Genomic DNA, 21,630 nt, shown 5'->3' on the forward strand with positions numbered 1-21,630 from the left:
TAGGAATTAAAATGTTATATGTTCTTTCATGAAATCACCACAAGCATAAAGGGTTGATATACATCTAAATTAAGTTCACCTACATCATATCAGTACATTATGCCTTTGGCAAAACAAAATGATACCAAAGTAAACAACATGAGAATGGTCTCAATCGTACAACACTTACCTAACAAAATGCAATGATTATCACTAATGATTTCACTTCTTATCCAGATAGCCCGGTTGCTCCATCAAGTAACACAAGGCTTTCCTTGAACGTAGTAACTATACGTGTAACATATCGTAGGATACCAAGGTCCTTCTCATGTAAAGTTTCAGGGTCTAGTGAAACAATCGCAGTGTCATCTGAAAGAATCATAGACTCATCTATTTTTATTTCACCATATTTAGATTCTTCCTTGACTTTCTTATCAAGTAGAAGTTCACCATGTTCAGTGCAACCATAGAAAATTATATCAGCATTTTCAAACCGGATGGACAAAAGTTTATTCCATGATTCATCTACACCATAATCCCTCATTACCCAAATGAAGCATTGCGAGTCTGACTGTAAGTCATCATCGTTTTCTGCGTATCCACATGAAATGAAAGCCACATTTCCCTTGAACACAAACAGACTGTGCTCAGACAATTTATCTCCAGCAGGGAGTGCCATCTCTCCGAATTTCTCATTATCGACATCAAATGACAAAATCATCGTTGGATCTTGGAATTCCACTTCCCCTTCACTATGATAAGCAATCCAGTGCAAAGCCCCACTAAAAAATAGGGGAGACGAAGAAGGTTCGATACCGGAGACCACAACTTTGGATCTCAACGAGATTTCAACCTTTCTCCACGAGTCAGAGCATAATGTGTAAACCTCAGCCACAACTGGAGTACCCCGAAGCTTTACAACTTTGTAGTCATTTGTCTTGGACTGATAACCAAACCCGGTAGAAAGCCAAAAACCTTTGCCATTAGAACACGAATCAGGTAATCTCTTAAATTTTCTAATGCTGGGGTTCCACAAATATATAGCATCAGAAGTAGTGGAAAGCTTTCCACGTTGAGCGAGACACACTAAACCATTGCACGAACCGACCATTTCGGACAGGTTTAAACCAAAAACAGAGGGAACTGAATACTCAAAAAGCGAATCAAACGTGCGGTCACAACAAAGAACCTTACAGATCATTGGAATCTTACAGGAAAAATATTGAATACAGGTTTGTATGAGATAAGCATGATCATCATCGTTGTTGTTGTTGACGATACTAAGGTGGGTGGAGATGAAATTAGGACTAGTGATTGAGGAGTCCCAGAGTTTGCAAACGCAACTGAATCTTAGGAGTGACTTGACCGGTAGCCTTGCCAAGATGTTGAGCACGACGTCATGTGGGAGATGGTTCTTCCCTTGTTGGAGGATCAAAGGTTGTGGACCAGGTTCCATTGTTTGGGACATTTTTTCGGCGGATGAGAGATTTCAGTTTTAGGCGTAAAGACTAGAGAGAGTAAAGATAAAGAGAAATAAAGTAAAGGCACGAATCTGTTGGATTTGGGTTAGGCTTGGGCTCATTGATGTGTTTTATCACCAGCATTTTTGGGCCTCTGGAACACTAATGATGAGAAAGTTGAGCCTCTTAAAATACGATCAGTAATAATGAAAGAGAGCGTTGAGCCCATGTCATGTGTTTTAATTTTATTTGTATTTTTTTCATTTTAATCTCTAGTTATGTTATAAGGAAAGTCAAACGAATGCATAACAATTTTTTATTGATGGGACAGTGGCAGAACCAGAATTTTTTCTAAGGGGCCAATGTAAACACAATAAAGTAGAGAGTGATATTTTCTATCAATAACAAGTTGTCACGTCAGACCACTAAAGTTCATGTGATACATTTAAAACGGCTAATTATAAGATGTCACATGCTACTTAGTGGATTCCACTGTCATTATTCAAAGGCCAATGGCAATATTCCAAGTGACAAAGAATAAAGATTTCAGAGAAAACCTAAGAACCAATCAAATGTTAGCATGCGTTGATTTAAATGATACAAGCAATCTAATTAAAAGCAACCATGTGTTATTTTAAATTAAACCACTATGGCTAATCAAATAATGTCATATGTCCCTAGGAGAACAAGACATAAAGTCCCACAATTTAAATTATGACACATGTCATTAGTGATAACCAATTACATGTCATCACACCTTCTCAAGACTTATAAATAGAGACATTTCTTAGTCTCGTAGGAGGAAATACACGTACATTCAGAAGTCTCGAAACTCTACCGAAATTAAGCTCCAAAGCCTCCAAGAACTTCAACCTTCAAATCTTAAGAACATTTGAAGAGAAATCATTCAAGTCATCTTCCAAGATCTCAAAGTGCATTAGAATCAAGTCCAAAAGTGTTCAAAAACTTTAAAAGATTGCAAGTTAGTGAAGATCTACAGATTCCAGCCTCCAAAGACACGAAAAACTTCCACAACAATCTTTGAAGACGAAGAACACGCAAAGAAAATTCAAAGAACGCATGAAGAACACAAAGAACGAAGGATTCCTAGCAAACACAGTTAGAGATTCATGGTGATTCTACTTCAAAGATCTTTTGATCCCTTTCTTAATCAAATTGAGAAGCACTTGGTGTTCGAATCAAGTTTATATTGGAATCAAAGATTTTTTCAAGGAGATCGAATCAAATGAGTATTCCTTTATAACAAGATTCAATTTTAGAGAATTGTACTTACTCATACATTAAGACAAATTTACACTTGCAAAACATTGTCAATTGTTTGATTTTCAAACCTGAGATTTTGTGTTTACAGTTCTTATGTATAAAAAAATGAGTTAAAAAAACTTTTATTTCACAAATTAACTTTTAATTTAAAAAGTTGTGTCCTATGCCCTTTCATGGCATTAATATCATTTATAATTGATTCTGAACTAAATTCTTTAGCAATTGCTTTTTCTATTGATATAGTTAAACAATCACTCAAGAATTAATAGGTAAAGCTTAGAGAAAATTTAATTAGATTCTATGGTTGAAGTCCAATTTTGCACCATGTGTCCTAAATTATTTATTTTTAGAGAGAATTTTATTTCTTAATTTTGGAATCAAATGTGAGCTCATATCATAAATATCTATTTAAGTGAGTTATTGTGTACAAAAACCAAAGAGTTTAGAATTAGTGAATATAAAAATATTTAAAAATGGACAATTTACATTTTCCACCTAATAACACTCTTACAAGAATTTTAAAGAGTTAAAAAAATGTATGATAGACTATCAATAATATTTAAATTATATATGTAAGATTATTATACTATGCATTTTAATGTGTATCTTTTAAATATATTCATGCATATGCATAGGGTTACAAGCTAGTTGATATAATAAACAAGTTTATAGCAATAATTTAATTGCTTTATTCACTACTATCAATTAAAAAAAAATTAAAAATTAATATTCTCAAATTATAATAAATATAATTTAAGTACAATAGTCAAAACCCATATCCTATAGTACTAGACCATCTATTCTAGTGATAGTTGCTTTGGTTTTTGGTTTGAGCAATGCTGGTGCCATGACTCGCCCATGTGGCGAGTTGTGGTTAGTGGAGAGGTGATGGTGAGTCCATGTGAGGACACCCTTCCACCAACCACAACTCGCCACATGGGCGAGTTGTGCCACAAGTTGTGGCACCAGAATTATCCTTTTGGTTTTGGCTCAAATACTTGCTTTGTTTTAGTGGGAAACCACCACCACATAAATACCACATGTCCACCGACGATAAATTGAGACAGGAGGACCAAGGTGGAGTTCAACGATTCGTTGGTCATTGGTCATGGTCCCACTTGCACAATTGCACAAATGCAGCCTTGGCGTAAGAGCAACATATATTTAGATTTTATTTTGAGAGTAAACAATTGTGACTTGTGAAGTTTTGATCTTTGGGGTTGGGGTTGGGGCTGGGGTTGGGAAGTTTGGGTTGTGTTTTGTTACTATTGCAAATTGTGTGTATTTATTAAGGGTGGCAAATGGGCGAATTGGGTCATAAATGGGATGGGTGTGTAATTACCCATTTATCTATTTATGACCCGTTTATAGATAAATTAATTATCCATTACCAATTGAATCCATTTAATTAGCAACCCACCCATTTAACCCAATATGACCCAAATACCTCTAAAACTAATATCCTCTTCACCTCCAAAATTACCAAAATACCCTTAAATATCTAAAATGACCAAAATACCCCTACACTTCCAAAATTATTAATATACCCTTAAACATCCAAAATTATCCCAATATCTCTAAAATGAGCAAATTATCACCAAAATCTCAAAAATGAGCAAAATACCCATGAAGCCTCTAAAATAACCAAAATACCCCCGATATTTCTAAAATTACCAAATATGCTCAAAACCACTAAAATGACCAAAAAACCCCCCCAAAATCTCTAAAATCACCAAATATGTTATAAAAAACCACTAAAATGAGCAAAATACCTCCAAAATCTCTAAAATGAGCAAAATAACCCGAAAACCTTAAAAATGAACAAAATATTTTGGTAATTTTTAAGTTTTTGGGCTATTTTGGTAAATTTCTAGGGTTTAGAGGTATTTTGGTAATTTTTAAGTTTTTGGGCTATTTCTGTTATTTTTAGTTTTAGGGGTATTTTGGTTATTTTTTAGGGTTCGGGGGTGTTTTGGACATTTTTTAGGTTTCGGGGGTGTTTTGGACATTTTTTAGGTTTCGGGGGTATTTTGGTAATTTTTGGTTGCAGAGGTATTTCGGTCATTTTTTAGGTTTGGGAGGGTATTTTGGTCATTTTCAAGTTTTTGGGAGTATTTCGGTCATTTTTTAGGTTTATGGGGTATTTTGGTAATTTTTAGGTTTCGGGGGGTATTTTGGTCATTTTATAGGTTTCGAAGATATTTTAGTCATTTTATATGTTTAGGAAGTATTTTGATCATTTTTAGGTTTCGAAGGTATTTTGGTCATTTTATAGATTTCAAAGGTATTCCGGTCATCTTTTACGTTTAGGGGTATTTTGGTAATAATTAGTTTCAGGGGTATTTTGGTCATTTATTAGGTTTCAAAAGTGTTTTGGTCATTTTTCAGGTTTAGAGGGTATTTTGGTAATTTTTAGATTTTGAGGGTATTTTGGTCATTTTTTAGGTTTTAGGGGTATTTCGATCATTTTCTAAGTTTAGGGGGGTATTTTGGTAATTTTAGGTTTCATGAGTGTTTTGGACATTTTTTAAGTTTCGAGGGTATTTTGGTAATGTTAAGGTTTCAGGAGTATTTTGGTAATTTTAAGGTTTCACGGGATATTTTGGTTATTTTTTAAGTTTTGAGGGTATTTCGGTCATTTTTTAGAAATTTAGATTTCATGTTGTTTATTTAAGTTTTAGTGGGTATTAGTGGGCTTATCCATTAAGACCCATATAATTAAATAACCTAATGAGTTTTTACCCATTCAACCCAAATATTCAAGTGGGTTGAGTTATGACTTATCCAAATTAGGGGGGTAATGGATGGGTTCATGGATATGGATAAAAATTGCCACCCCTACTATTTATTTTGATTTTGGAGTCCTAATTTAATTAGAACGAGATTGTGAATCTTCCTTCTCAAAAAAAAAAAAAAAAAAAATGTTTGTGGGCCAAACTGCTAAAGAATGGGCTAGGACTAAAATTGTTGTATGTATTTTTAGTTGGGGGGGGGGGGGGGGGGGTAATTAAATTCTTCCTAATTTGGCTTCCCTAGCTTAGCCATTGGGTGGAGCATAAAGTGGAACCCAAAAAGTTGGACAAATGATTTCTATCCGATAGTTTCATTTTGGATATGGATAAAGCTTATGCTAAAATGGAGTGGAACTTTCTATTTAGGTTACTAAAACGTCTTGGATTCAACAACCAACATGTGGGATTAAAAGAATGCTATGTCCGCAATATTTTCATAACAAATTTTATGTGTAAGGTTGTTACTTATTGTTAATAGTGAGCAAAAAAATAATTTCAATGATAGGTTCAAATTAGAACAATAACAACTTACTATATAGAATTTGTTGTGAAATTTTGTAGAGGTAGTACTTCTTATGAAATTAATTATGAGTGCAACTTTTCTTATGCATTTCCGATCTCAATAGAAGCCCTTTTGAATTTATCAAACCATCAAGAGGTTTAAAACAACTAATCTGACTACAAATAAACTATAAAGACCTACAAATTATGAGTTCTAAAACACAATGAAAAAAACAACTAATCTCATTGATAATCAATTAGAATGCTTATTTATATTTCTATTTAGTTATAAAACAAAATACGAATATGACTTTCTCACACCAAACACCTAAAATCTGAAAACAATCATCCTTTACACAACCCACAACATCTGTCCTCAACATGAAAAATAATAAGTTGTCATTGTCACTCAAAAAAAAAAAAAAAAAAAAAAAAAGGCCATCTTCCTTAGTTATAGCCAACTCATACGAGTTAGGATTAGATGGGACAGCGAAGTTGAAGCTAGGTAGATATCATTGAAAGGTTGAAGATATATAACATGATTCTTTGAGATGAGATGACTTGAAAGGTTGACTAGAAGTGCAAGAGGTTTTTGGCTTGAAAAATTGAATCAAAGAAAACAAAGAGTCTTACAAGGAATCATTATTCTTTAACAAGAAAAGTCTTGAAGCATTGAACCAAAGAAACCAAAAGTCTCTCTTTTTTTTTTTTTTGGTTCTTATCTTGTGGTTTTAAAGACTATTTCAATTTTCTTTTCAAAGAGAGCGTCACATGACAGATCCTTGTGCTCTCTCGCATGAAGTCTCTGTTTATATATATATATATATATATTCATGATATTGATTGATTTGAATAACTGTCATGGTCAAAGTTTGTAATTGTTGGATCATGATTTAATTTGAATCTTTGTGAAACTACATATCTATATCTATATAATATCTAAAAATTGAAGTATAGCATTTATCGTTGCTACCATTTTATTAAGCCATATCAGCATAGCATTTTGGGCCATTTGGTCCAATTCGGTTTCACTCGATCTATTTCAGTCATCTTCGGTCATTTCAGTCCAATATTTGTCCCACTTCAGTTAATCTTGGTCTATATTTGTCCACTTGGGTCCATTCTTGTCCCTTTTGTTGATTTAGTCCAATTTGTCCTTCAGTCTAACTGGGTTTTAAATTGATTTTTTTTTGTAAGATGCCTTTTTAATTTTGCGTTCAAAATTTTATTTTACTTTTCTTAATTTTTGGATTGAAAAGTATGAAATTTTATTATATTTGGGTCAAACTTTTTAATTTTGGGCTAAAAAATACAAACAAAATAGGCATTTGAAATTAAAGATATAGGTCATTAAAAAGCAATAAAAATTATAATATTGAAAAGATTACCTTAAAATTCAAGTTTCAATAATAAAGACATCATATTTATTTTTGGAAAGGAAAAAAACTACTACAATTTTGAACTTATATAATAATTTAAACTTAATGTAACATTTTACATGTGTTCTATGGAATGAAGGTGTATATAAATGTGGTGGGTAAAGTCTGTCAGTTGATGTTGGGCCATAACTCATGTACCAAGCCCAGCCGCGATAAAGAAGAAAAGGCGTGGGCGTAGGATACCCCGTCCCAATAGTGATGGGCCGGGCCTACTAAGGGGCGTCCGAGGAGGAACACCTCCTCGGACTCACCAAGTAAGCATCCAATTTGCACCCCATACTTAACGAAAGGTCGCCCAGTACACGGAAACAATGCGTGACACTCAGGAAGGAGGAAGAGACAATCACAACTGCCGCATTAAATGCCAGGGAACTACTTTTCCAGCCGCATTAATGTGGAAGGGACAGGAACGCAGAGTGACCTTGGCCACTGCAACTCACAGAAAGGAGGGAGAATGACCTATGGAACAGGCACTCGAGTGGAAGATGGGATGACTGACAAGTGTAGGGACATGATCTCAGGAAGGGAGCTATATAAGGAAAGGAGATCCCCATGGAAGTGGGATCGGATGGTGTAGAGAAGAAAGGATAAAGGAGGAGAGAAGAGAGAGAAGCAGCAAGAACAGCCTCAGGGACCTTTACTGAAAATGCTCGAAGGAATATCCCTACGTCCAACTAGGTTGCATGGCTTGGTCTTAACTTCATTTTCTCCTGTCAAAGACCTAGTTCTATAACTCGCTCTCTACAAATTCATTGTTGAGGGACTTTTGGGCCAGGATCTCCCACCTGTTGGGCCTGAACCCCGAATTCGTCACCCTACAATAAATATTTAAATATTCTTGGACATATTCAAATTAGTAAACCGATTATGGTATATTTAAAAAAGGGAAATAATATATCCACAATATATTGACAACATTTTCACAACAAATCTTAAGTGACAAATTACTATTGGTGGCAAAAAAAGTAATTTTAGTCATGGATTCAAATTAGAACCAATAACAATTTATCATCTATAATTTGTTATGAAAATGTTGTGGGCATAACACTTCCCTTTATGAAAAATTATTTTAACAATATATTTTTCATTTATATAAAACAATATTATAATTATGTAATTTAGATCGCTGTATCTGCAACTGTGACCGATGACGTTGCACCTATGACCTATTCCAGTTAGTGACGCTTCCCTGTGAGACAAAGTAGTGATGTAGAGCCCAAAATGCATTTGTCGGAGCAAGATTCCAAAGATATAGAAAAATGTAAGAAGCCCCTTTTTTTTAAGAATAAAAGAGAACTAAAAAGCTAGTTTTATGTTTTCTTTTAGAATCAAAGATAACTACTTTACTGAGGTTTGCACTATGATACGCTAAACTCCTCGCTTGTTATTGTCACCTTCTTGGATATCATTATATTTGGGAAGTTGTCATTGATCTATTATTTATTTAAAGTTCACTTTGAAGTATCAAGCATTTCACAAAGCATGCTTGAAAGCTTACTAATCCATCTTTTTTTTTTTTTTTGGCTGAATAAAAGCTTACTAATCCATCTTGCATCTTGGCGGAGTGGGTCGGTATATTCAACAGCTTAGAATTTTGACTTGCATCTTCACTTGCTCTACAACCTCGCTTTTACCCAATGAAATTGTGTCAGGTCATTGCTGACATGGGGTCCAAGACTAGTTTCCTGTTTTTACTATGCTGATCTTAAGACCTTTCAGATGTTGTTTCTAATCCAAAGTTTATATAATATTTCCTTGGGACCAAAACAAACTCTAACAACCACACAAAAAAAAAAGGTTGATGCTAACCTCCAATGATATTGATTTTGCTTAGATTTTTGAATGAAAAGAGGAAGAAAGATGGGTTTATGAAGTAAAGCTTTTAAGCAATGCAGAAGAATGAGTACTGAAATTTAGATGGAGTATTTACCACATGCCTTGGTGCAATCCATATAAAATGAATCACACCAGATGAAGTATATTGCATGAATCAAAGCGGGTCAAATCATATCATGCCAAGAAAAAAAAAAAAACAAAAAAAGGCCTAGTCACGTGACATCCTTACAAACAGTATGCACATTACCGTGAACATCCTTAATTACAAACGGTATACACAAACGGTATACACAAACAGTATACACAAACAGTATCCACAAACAGTAGAAAAATCTTCATAAAAATCAAAAGTTTAGAAACAGTATCCCCATTACCATGAACTTTGAAGTTCAAAAAAACTTTTCCATATTACCTTACACTAAATACTGTTAAATATTTTTATAAAATGACCACAACAATACTAATGGAAACGCAATGTATCAGCAGCTAAACACACTGATTCATTCTCAATACCATTGGCAATGAGCATGTGATTTAGCCACCAAAGCATGAGGGGAAACAATTGCAACTCCCAAATAGAGAAGGTATTGACAAACCATGATCACAAAGCTTTAGATCCTTTTCAAACACTATATGTTATCTCAAATTTTTCTCTCAGGGGAATGAGAAAACGTAGACCCATGAGAAGAGATACAACAAGCTAAAACTGCATAGCAGATGTACTGCAGCCACTAGATATATATCATTTTGATCAAGGAATAAAGCACAAGACCTTCGCAGGGCCAATGCTCACCGCATAAGAACTTCCACCGCCCATTTTCAACATTCTCATCACAGGGCTTCTTTTCTTCCCTCTTCTTTGCTCCATTTTTATTTTATTTTATTTTTTGATTAAGTAAGATCTCTAATCTAATAGTTTGCAACACAATCAGAGAGGCACAAAAAAAAAAAAAGTAAGAATTAAAATGTTATGTGTCCTTTTATGAATTCGCCACAAGCATAAAGGGCTGATATACATCTGAATTAAATTCACCTACGTCATATCAGTACATTTATGCCTACAGCAAAACAAAATGATACCAAAGTAAACAACATGAGAATGGTCTAAATCATATCACACTTACCTAACAAAATGCAATGATTATCACTAATGATTTCAGTTCTTATCCAGATAGCTCGGTTGCTCCATCAAGTAACACAAGGCTTTCCTTGAACGTAGTAACTATATGTGTAACATATCGTAGAATACCAAGGTCCTTCTCATGTAAAGTTTCAGGGTCTAGTAAAACAATCGCAGTGTCATCTGAAAGAATCGTAGACTCATCTATTTTTATTTCACCATCTTTAGATTCTTTCTTGACTTTCTTATCAAGTAGAAGTTCACCATGTTCAGTGCAACCATAGAAAATTATATCAGCATTTTCAAACCGGATAGAAAAAATTTTATCCCATGATTCGTGTACACCATAATCCCTCATTATCCAAATGAAGCATTGCGAGTCTGACTGTAAGTCATCATCGTTTTCAGGGTATCCACATGAAATGAAAGCCAGATTTCCCTTAAACACAAACAGATATTGCACGATCAATTTATCTCCATCAGGGAGTGCCATCTCTCTGAATTTCTCATTATTGACATCAAATGACAAAATCATCGTTGGATCTAGGAATTTCCTTTCCCCTCCACTATGATAAGCAAACCAATGCAAAGCCCCACTAAAAAATAGGGGAAACGGATAAGGTACGATTCGGGAGACCACAACTTTGGATCTCAACGAGATTTCGACCTTTCTCCACGAGTCAGAGCTTAATGTGTAAACCTCAGCCACAACTGGAGTATCCCAAAGCTTTACAACTTTGTAGTCATTTGTCTTGGACTGATAACCAAATCCGGTAGAAAACCAAAAAGCTTTGCTACTAGAACACGAATCAGGCAATCTCTTAAATTTTCTAATTCTGGGGTTCCACAAATATATAGCATCAGAAGTAGCGGAAAGTTTTCGATGCTGAGCGAGACACACTAAACCATTGCACGAACCGATCAATAAGGATATCTTTAAATCAAAAACAGAGGGAACTGAATACTCAAAAAGCGAATCAAACGTGCGGTCACAACAAAGAACCTTATAGGTTATTGGAATCTTAGGAGAATTATATTCAATACAGGTTTGTATGAGATAAGCATGATCATTATCATCGTTGTTGTTGTTGTTGTTGACGATATTAAGGTGGGTGGAGATGAAATTAGGACTAGTGATTGAGGAGTCCCAGAGTTTGGAAACGCACTTGAATCTTATGAGGGATTTGACTGGTAACGTTGCCAAGATGTTCAGTACGACGTCGTGTGGGAGATGGTTCTTCCATTGTCGGAGGATCAAAGGTTGCGGACCAGGTTCCATTGTTTGAGATATTTTTCGGCGGCGGATGAGAGGTTTCAGTTTTAGGCGTAAAGACTAAAGAGTAATAAAGTAAAGGCACGAATCTGTTGGGTTAGGCTTGGGCTTACTGATGTTTTTTTCACCAGCAATTTTGGGCCTCCGGAACACTAAAATAAGATGAGTAACAGCAGTTTCAGTTTTAGGCGATTTTGTTTTTTTTTTTTTAGGCATTTTTTTAGTTGTACTTCAGTTATATAATGTATTATAAGTTCGGTTTAAAATACTTGTATTGCTATTTTTTTTATACTAATAAGTATTATTGTTTACTCAAAAATAAAAAATATCATGTGTTTTATATTTATTTTTATTTTTTTCATTTTAATCTCTGGTTGTTTTATAAGGAAACTCAAATAAATACATAACAATTTTTGATTGATGGGGTTAATGGCAAAACCAGAAATTTTTTCCAAGGAGCCAAGGTAAACACAACAAAGTTTTTATGTGTTAAAAAAAATGAGTAAAAAAACTTTTATTTCACAAATTAACTTTTAACTTTTAAAAGTTGCGTCTTACGCTTTTCATGAAATTGATATCATTTATAATTGATTCTGAACTAAATTCTTTAGCAACTGCTTTTTCTATGTATATAGTTAAACAATCACTCAAGAATTCATTGTCCATTTTGCAAAATATGCATCAATTGTAGATCGTTTCCCCTATAAATTATTCACAATATGTAAACATAAATATTGATTTTTATAATCTCAATAACTCAAATTGATAAAATATACAACTTTATAGCAGTAATTTAATTTAATTGCTCAGGTCACTACTATCAATTAAACAGATAATTAAAAATTAATATTTTCAAATTACAATAACCTCAGCCACAACTGGAGTACCCCAAAGCCTTACAACTTTGTAGTCATTTGTCTTGGACTGATAACCAAATCCGATAGAAAACCAAAAATTTTGGCCATTAGAACACGAATCAGGCAATCTCTTAAATTTTCTAACGCTGGGGTTCCACAAATATATAGCATCACCAGTAGTGGAAAGCTTTCCACGTTGAGCGAGACACACTAAACCATTGCACGAACCGACCATTTCGGACATGTTTAAAGCAAAAGCAGAGGGAACTGAATACTCAAAAAGCGAATCAAACGTGCGGTCACAACAAAGAAACTTACCGATCATTGGAATCTTACAGGAAAAATATTGAATATAGGTTTGTATGAGATAAGCATGATCATCATCGTTGTTGTTGTTGACCATACTAAGGTGGGTGGAGATGAAATTAGGACTAGTGATTGAGGAGTACCAGAGTTTGCAAACGCACCTGAATCTTAGGAGTGACTTGACCAGCAGCCTTGCCAAGACGTTGAGAACGACGTCGTGTGGGAGATGGTTCTTCCCTTGTCGGAGGATCAAAGGTTGCGAACAAGGTTCCATTGTTTGGGACATTTTTTTTTGGCTGATGAGAGATTTCAGTTTTAGGCGTAAAGAGAGTAAAGATAAAAAGAGTAATAAAGTAAAGGCACGAATCTGTTGGGTTTGGGTTAGGGTTAGGGTTAGGGTTGGGTTCATTGATGTTTTTTTCACCAGAATTTTTGGGCCTCTGGAACACTAATGATGAGAAAGTTGAGCCTCTTAAAATCGATCAGTAATAATGAAAGAGAGTGTTGAGCCTCTTCTATCAATGTATTCAACTTTATGTTCCACCATGTCATGTGTTTTATTTTTATTTGCATTTTTTCATTTTAATCTCTAGTTATGTTATAAGGAAAGTCAAACAAATGCATAACAATTTTTGATTGATGGGATCCGTGGCAGAACCAAAATTTTTTCTAGGGAGCCAATATAAACAAAATAAAGTAGAGAGTAATATTTTCTATCAATAACAAGTTGTCACGTCAAACCACTAAAGTTCATGTGGTACATTTAAAATGACTAATTACAAGACGCCACATGCTACTAAGTGGATTCCACCGTCATTATTCAAAAGCCAATGGCAATATTCCAAGTGTCAAAGAATAAAGATTACAGAGAAAACCTAAGAACCAATCAAATGTTAGCATTTGTTAATTTAAATAATATGAGCCGTCTAATTTAAAGCTGTCATGTGCTATTTTAAATTAAACCACAATGGTTAATCAAATAATGTCATATGTCCCTAGGAGAACAAGACATAAAGTCCCTTGATTTAAATTATGACACATGTCATTATTGATAACCAATCATATGTCATCACACCTTCCCAAGACATATAAATAGAGACATTTCTTAGTCTTATAGGAGGACATACACATACATTTAGGAGTCTCGAAACTCTACCGAAATTAAGCTCCAAAGCCTCCAAGAACTTCAACCTTCAAATCTTAAGAACATTTGAAGAGAAATCATTCAAGTCATCTTCCAAGATCTCAAAGTGCATTAGAATCAAGTCCAAAAGTGTTCAGAAACTTTAAAAGATTGCAAGTTAGTGAAGATCTGCAGATTCAAGACTCCAAAGACACGAAGAACTTCCACAACAATCTTTGAAGACGAAGAACACACAAAGAAAATTCAAAGAACACATGAAGAACGCAAAGAACGAAGGATTCCTAACAAACACATAGTTACAGATTCATCGTGATTCTACTTCAAAGATCTTTTGATCCCTTTCTTAATCAAATTGAGAAGCATCTGGTGTTCGAATCAAGTATATACTTGAATCAAAGATTTTTTCAAGGAGATTGAATGAAATGAGTATTCTTTTATAACAAGATTCAATTTTAGAGAATTGTACTTACTCATACATCAATACAAATTTACACTTGCAAAACATTATCAATTGTTTGATTTTCAAACTTGAGATTTTGTGTTTAAAGTTCTTATGTATAAAAAAAAAAATGAGTTAAAAAAACTTTTATTTCACAGATTAACTTTTAATTTAAAAAGTTGTGCCCTATACCCTTTCATGGCATTAATATCATTTATAATTTATTCTGAACTACATTCTTTAGCAACTGCTTTTTCTATTGATATAGTTAAACAATCACTCAAGAATTCATTTTTTGCAAAATATGCATCAATTATAGATTGTTTCCCCTATAAATTATTCACAATATGTAAACATAAATATTGAATTCTATAATCTCAATAACTCAAATTGATAAAATAAACAACTTTATGGCAGTAATTTTTGATTTAATTGCTCAAGTCACTATTATCAATTAAACAGATAATTGAAAAATAATATTCTCAAATTACAATAAATATAATCTAAGTACTAAAGTCTAAACCCACAACCTACAGTACTAGACCATCTTTCTTTTTTTTGGTTTAATGAGATCAACTTTCTGATCATTAGTTTCCTACAAGCGAAAAAATCAGATAACCTAAAAACATCAATAAACCACATACCTTTACCCCTGAGCTGTGAAAAGTGATGCTCTACATAAACGTTAACAGTATTAAAAACTCTGTTTAAGTCACTTGAAGGAAAAGATCTCCTATTGGAGCCAAGTTTAACCTATAAGAGATAGCAAAATGGATTTTCTTTAGGTTAGAGTCTCTTCAGTTCTGTGACTTCTGTCCCTTCTTCTGAATAAAAATGTCGCAAATGAGAGAACCACAACTACAACCAAAACTAATGAATAATTATCTCCAAGATGATGTCGTACTCAACATCTTAACAAGGCTTCCCGTCAAATAACTCATAAGATTCAAGTGCGTTTGCAAACCCTAGCACTCCTCAATCACCACTTAATTTCTTTTCCGCCCACTGGTAAAAATGGCCAAATACCATTTTTTTTATAAATATTTTGCAATCTACTACTGTTTGCGAAATATTTAGCAATCTACCACTTTTTTGAAACTCAATTTTGTGGCAGTTCCATGAAATCAAGTTACTTCAAAAACTTTTAAAAAAAAAATCATGGTACTCAAGTTTCATGAACTCGAGTATCATGGAAATCTCGATTTCCACAAATCGAGTTTCAAAAAAGTGGTAGATTGCTAACTATTTTGCAAACAGTGGTAAATTCATACATATTTTCTCTAACAGTGGTATATGTCCATTTTGGCCTCCGCCCACCGTAATCACACTAACAACATAGATCATGAATTATTCATGATCATTCATATCTCATACACATGCCTATTGCTATTACAAAGTGCAAGTATTTTTCATATCTTTCTAATAGAAGTGTCAAGAGATATTCTTGAAGCTGTGATCTAAGATATTGGTATGAGAGAAGTCAAAACTCAACTGTAACATGTAAGAGCAAAATCTGAAACCCCATTAACTTTAAATGCTGCCACCAAAACTGAATATGGAAATTCAGCGTGTAAAGGAGGCAAGTTACCCTGACTATGGAAACTCAGCGTGTGGGTACTCCATACTCATTCTTGATGAAATGATTGAATTGTGGAAAAATAAATTGTTGGAGTGTCATAGGTGCACCTTGAATATACAAAGACCATTCCTAGAAGCGACCAATGCAAAAGTAGAGATTGGACAATCAGGGAGATGGTTTATTGTTCTCTCAACTTTTACACTAAGGACAATAGATGTCATTAAACAAATTATGATTTTAGAGAAATCTGGTTAAGAATTTGAAATCCAGGAAAAATTTTTATTTACAACAAATGGAAATTTGACAACACTTTCAAATTGGAAATCAACTGCAGAAAGTTTGAATAAGAAAAAGAAAAAAGACTTGTATGACATCCAATTAAAAGATAAATTTAGTTCAAAATAACTCTTTCTGTATATATTAACAATCAACTTAAATGTTATTATAGGGATGCATCAATAAACAAATTTATTGTATGAATCAAAGTGGGTCAAATCACATCATACCAAGAAAAAAAAAGGGCCTAGCCATGTGATAACCTTAGAAAAAAAATCTTCTTCGTAAAAATCAAAAGTTTAGAAACAGTATCCACATTACCATGAACTTTGAAGTTCAAAAAGAACCTTCCATATTACCTTACACTAAAGACTGCTAAATATTTTCATAAAATGACCACAACAATACTAATGGAAGCACAATGTATTAGCAACTAAACACATTGATTCATTCTCATTACCATTAGCAATGAGCATGTGAATTAGCCACCAAAGCATGAGGGGAAACAATTGCAACTCCGAAATAAGTGTTGACAATCCATGATCACAAAGCTTTAAATCCTTTTCAAACACTCTATGTTATCGCAGGGGAATGAGAAAATGAAGGCCCATAAAAAGATATACAAGAAGCAAAAATTGCATGGCAGATGTACAGCAGCCACTAACAAGATATATATCATTTTGATCAAGGAATAAAGCACAAGACCTTCACTGGCCTATGCTCACCGCATAAGAACTTCCACAGCCCATTTTCAACATTCTCATCATAGGGCTTCTTTTCTTCCCTCTTCTTTTGCCCCATTTTTATTTTATTTTTTTGGATTAAGTAAGATTTCTAATCTAATAGTTAGTAACACAATCAGAGATGCGAAAAAAAAAAACTCAGAATTAAAATATTATATGTTCTTTCATGAAATCGCCACAAGCATAAAGTGTTGATATACATCTGAATTAAGTTCACCTACACCATATCAGTACATCTATGCCTACCGCAAAACAAAATGATACCAAAGTAAACAACATGATAATGGTCTCAATCATATAACACTTACCTAACACTTACCTAACAAAATGCAATGATTATCACTAATCATTTCACTTCTTATCCATATAGCTCGGTTGCTCCATCAAGTGACACAAGGCTTTCCTTGAATGTAGTTAGTATATCTGTAACATACCGTAGGATACCAAGGTCCTTCTCATGTAAAGTCTCAGGGTCTAGTAAAACAATAGCAATGTCATTTGAAAGAATTGTAGACTCATTCCAATCATGTATTTTTATCTCACCATCTTTGGATTCTTCCTTGACTTTCTTGTAAAGTAGAAGTTCACCATGTTCAGTGCAACCATAGAAACTTATATCAACATTTTCAAGCCGGATAGAAAAAATTTTATCCCATGATTCGTGTACACCATAATCCCTCATTACCCAAATGAAGCATTGCGAGTCTGACTGTAAGTCATCATCGTTTTCAGGGTATCCACATGAACTGAAAGCCAGATTTCCCTTAAACGCAAACAGATCTTGCTTGATCAATTTATCTCCATCAGGGATTGCCATCTCTCTGAATTTCTCATTATTGACATCAAATGACAAAATCATCGTTGGATCTGGGAATTTCCTTCCCCCTTCACTATAATAAGCAAACCAATGCAAAGCCCCACTAAAAAATAGGGGAAACGAATAAGGTATAGCACCTACAACTTTGGATCTGAACGAGATTTCAACCTTTCTCCACGAGTCAGAGCTTAATGTGTAAACCTCAGCCACAACTGGAGTACCCCGAAGCTTTACAACTTTGTAGTCATTTGTCTTGGACTGATAACCAAATCCGGTAGAAAACCAAAAATCTTTGCCATTAGAACACGAATCAGGCAATCTCTTAAATTTTCTAATGCTGGGGTTCCACAAATATATAGCATCAGAAGTAGCGGAAAGTCTTCGATGCTGAGTGAGACACACTAAACCATTGCACGAACCGATCAATAAGGACATGTTTAAATCAAAATCAGAGGGAACTGAAAACTCAAAAAGCGAATCAAACGTGCGGTCACAACAAAAAACCTTATAGGTTATTGGAATCTTAGGAGAATTATATTCAATACAGGTTTGTATGAGATAAGCATGATCATTATCATCGTTGTTGTTGTTGTTGTTGACGATATTAAGGTGGGTGGAGATGAAATTAGGACTAGTGATTGAGGAGTCCCAGAGTTTGGAAACGCACTTGAATCTTATGAGGGACTTGACTGGTAACGTTACCAAGATGTTCAGTACGACGTCGTGTGGGAGATGGTTCTTCCATTGTCGGAGGATCAAAGGTTGCGGACCAGGTTCCATTGTTTGAGATACTTTTCGGCGGCGGATGAGAGGTTTCAGTTTTAGGCGTAAAGACTAAAGAGTAATAAAGTAAAGGCACGAATCTGTTGGGTTAGGCTTGGGCTTACTGATGTTTTTTTCACCAGCAATTTTGGGCCTCCGGAACACTAAAATAAGATGAGTAACAGCAGTTTCAGTTTTAGGCGATTTTGTTTTTTTTTTTTTAAAGGCATTTTTTAAGTTGTACTTCAATTATATGATGTATGTATTATAAGTTCGGTTTAAAATAATTGTATTGCTATTTTTTTTATACAAATAAATATTACTGTTTATTCAAAAATAAAAAATATCATGTGTTTTATTTATTTATTTATTTATTTATTTTTCATTTTAATCTCTGGTTTTTGTGTAAGGAAACTCAAATAAATACATAACAATTTTTGATTGATTGGGTTAATGGCAAATCAAGAAATTTTTCCCAAGGAGACAAGGTGAACACAACAAAGTTTTTATGTATAAAAAAAATGAGTAAAAAACTTTTATTTCACATATTAGCTTTTAACTTTAAAAAGTTGTGTCTTACGCTTTTCATTGCATTAATATCATTTATAATTGATTCTAAACTAAATTCTTTAGCAACTGCTTTTTCTATGCATATAGTTAAACAATCACTCAAGAATTCATTGTCCATTTTGCAAAATATGCATCAATTGTAGATCGTTTCCCCTATAAATTATTCACAATATGTAAACATAAATATTGATTTTTATAATCTCAATAACTCAAATTGATAAAATATACAACTTTATAGCAGTAATTTAATTTAATTGCTCAAGTCACTACTATCAATTAAACAGATAATTAAAAATTAATATTCTCAAATTACAATAAATATAATCTATTAAGTACTAAAGTCCAAACCCACAACCTACAGTACTAGACCATCTTTTTTCTTTTTCTTTTTTGGTTTAATGAGATCAACTTTCTGATCATCACTTTCTCAACAAAAAAAAAAAACTTTCTGATCACTTTCCTACTACAGGCGAAAAATTCAGATAACCTTAAAACATCAATAAACCAAATACCTTTACCCCCGAGCTGTGAAAAGTGATGCTCTACTTAAACGTTAACAGTATTAAAAGATTGCTTGTGGGAGGCAAGTTTAACCTAGAAAAGAAAATAAGATAGCAAAATGGATTTTCTTTATGTTAGACACTCTTCAGTACTGTAACTTCTGTCCCCTCTTTTGAATAAAAATGTCGCAAATGAGAGATCCACAACTACAACCAAAACTAATGAATCATTATCTCCAGGATGATGTCATACTCGACATCTTAATGATTCAAATAACCCATAAGATTTAGGTGTGTTTGCAAACCTTGTCACTCCTCAATCACCACCCTCAATTTCTTTTTTGCCCACTGTAGTAAGACTAACAACATAGATAATGAATTATTCATGATCATGCATATCTCATACACATGCCTATTGCTATTACAAAGTGCAAGTATTTTTCATATCTTTCTAATAGGAAGTATCAAGAGATATTCTTGAAGCTGTGATCCAAGATACTGGTATGACAGAAATCAAAAGTCAACTGTAACATGTAACAACAGAATCTGAAACCCCATTAACTTTAATTGCTGCCACCAAAACTGAGGATCGAAATTCAGCGGGTAAAGGGGGCAAGTCACCCTGACTGATTGTAAAGGAGGCAAGTCACCTTGAGATTACTCAGTCGTGGCACCATAAGATGATCTAGCCATGTTGGAAAAACAAGTTGTATCTGCAACAGTGCCCGATAACATTGCAACTAAGACCTATTCCAGTAAGTGAAGCTTCCTCCTAAGATTGAGTTGTGATGTAGAACACAAAATGCATATGTTGGAGCAAAAGTTCAAAGATATAGAAAAAAAAAAACCAATAAGCCTTTTTTTTAAATTTTATTTTTAAAATCAAAGAGAACTAAAAAGCTAGTTTTATGTTTTCTTTTGGTTACTCCGGAAAAAATGAAGAAAAGGTAATCGAACAGTAATGAATGAATTACTTAACTGAGGTTTGCACTAGGATATGCTAAACTCCTCGCTTGTTATTGTCACCTTCTTGGATAGCATTATTTTTCTGAAGTTGTCATTGATCTATTATTTATTTAAAGTTCACTTTGAAGTATTAAGCAATTCAAAAAGCAGGCTTGAAAAAGCTTACTAATCCGGATTGCATCTCGGCGGAGTGGGTCAGTATATTCAACAGCTTAGAATTTTGACTTGCTCCTTCACTTGCTTGCTCTACAACCTCGGTTTTGCCCAATGAAATTGTGTCAGTTCATTGCCGACATGGGGTCCAAGACTAGTTTCTTTTTTTTACCAAACTGATCTTAGACCTTTCAGATGTTGCTTCTAATTAAAGTTGACATAATCTTTCCTTGGGACCAAAACAAACTTAACAACCCCAAAAAAAAAAAAAAAAAAAAGGTTGATGATAACCTCCAATGATACTGATTTTGCTTAGATTTCTGAATAAATGAGGAAGAAAGATGGGTTTATTTAATTTTTCCCTTATGAAGTAAAGCTTTTAAGCAATGGTGAGGAATGAGTACTGAAATTTTGATGGAGTATGTACCATATGCCGTGGTGCAATCCATATAAAATGAATCACACCTAATGAAGTATATGCATGTTTTTATAGGATGCATCAATAAACAAATTTATCTTCTGAATCAAAGCGGGTCAAATCATATCATAACAAAAAAAAAAAAGGCATAGTCATGTGACATCCTTACAAGAAAAATCTTCTTCATAAAAATCAAAATTTTAGAAACAGTATCCACATTAGCATGAACTTTGAAGTTCAAAAAGAACTTTCCACACTAGATACTGTTAAATATTTTTATAAAATGACCACAACAATACTAATGGAAACGCAATGTATTAGCAGCTAAACACACTGATTCATTCTCAATACCATTGGCAATGAGCATGTGATTTAGCCACCAAAGCATGAGGGGAAACAATTGCAACTTCAAAGTA

At 33.7% G+C, this 21,630-nt stretch overlaps 2 protein-coding genes across 3 annotated transcripts in view; both read right to left on the bottom strand.

Moving 5' to 3' along the window:
- LOC126723035 (F-box/kelch-repeat protein At3g23880-like) overlaps positions 1 to 21,630 on the bottom strand; it is a 23,445-nt gene continuing 1,815 nt past the window's right edge. Inside the window, exon 2 of one of the 2 annotated variants that reach the window (XM_050426251.1) lies at positions 1 to 1,264. In XM_050426251.1, the coding sequence (XP_050282208.1) occupies positions 209 to 1,264 (1,056 nt within the window). In that variant the 3' untranslated portion in view covers positions 1 to 208. The remainder of the gene's footprint in view (positions 1,265 to 21,630) is intronic. The other variant, XM_050426250.1, reaches the window with a different exon arrangement.
- Positions 17,189 to 18,627, bottom strand: LOC126723036 (F-box/kelch-repeat protein At3g06240-like). Its single transcript, XM_050426252.1, has one exon. It carries the CDS (start codon positions 18,623 to 18,625, stop codon positions 17,387 to 17,389), a length of 1,239 nt encoding a protein of 412 aa, XP_050282209.1. The 5' UTR covers positions 18,626 to 18,627; the 3' UTR covers positions 17,189 to 17,386.

The sequence above is a fragment of the Quercus robur genome, chromosome 4, assembly GCF_932294415.1.
Source record: "Quercus robur chromosome 4, dhQueRobu3.1, whole genome shotgun sequence".
NCBI lineage: Eukaryota > Viridiplantae > Streptophyta > Magnoliopsida > Fagales > Fagaceae > Quercus > Quercus robur.

Excerpts from the sequence above, each read along its gene's own strand:
- LOC126723036 (XM_050426252.1), bottom strand. The coding sequence starts at position 18,625 with ATGGAACCTGGTCCGCAACCTTTGATCCTCCGACAATGGAAGAACCAT.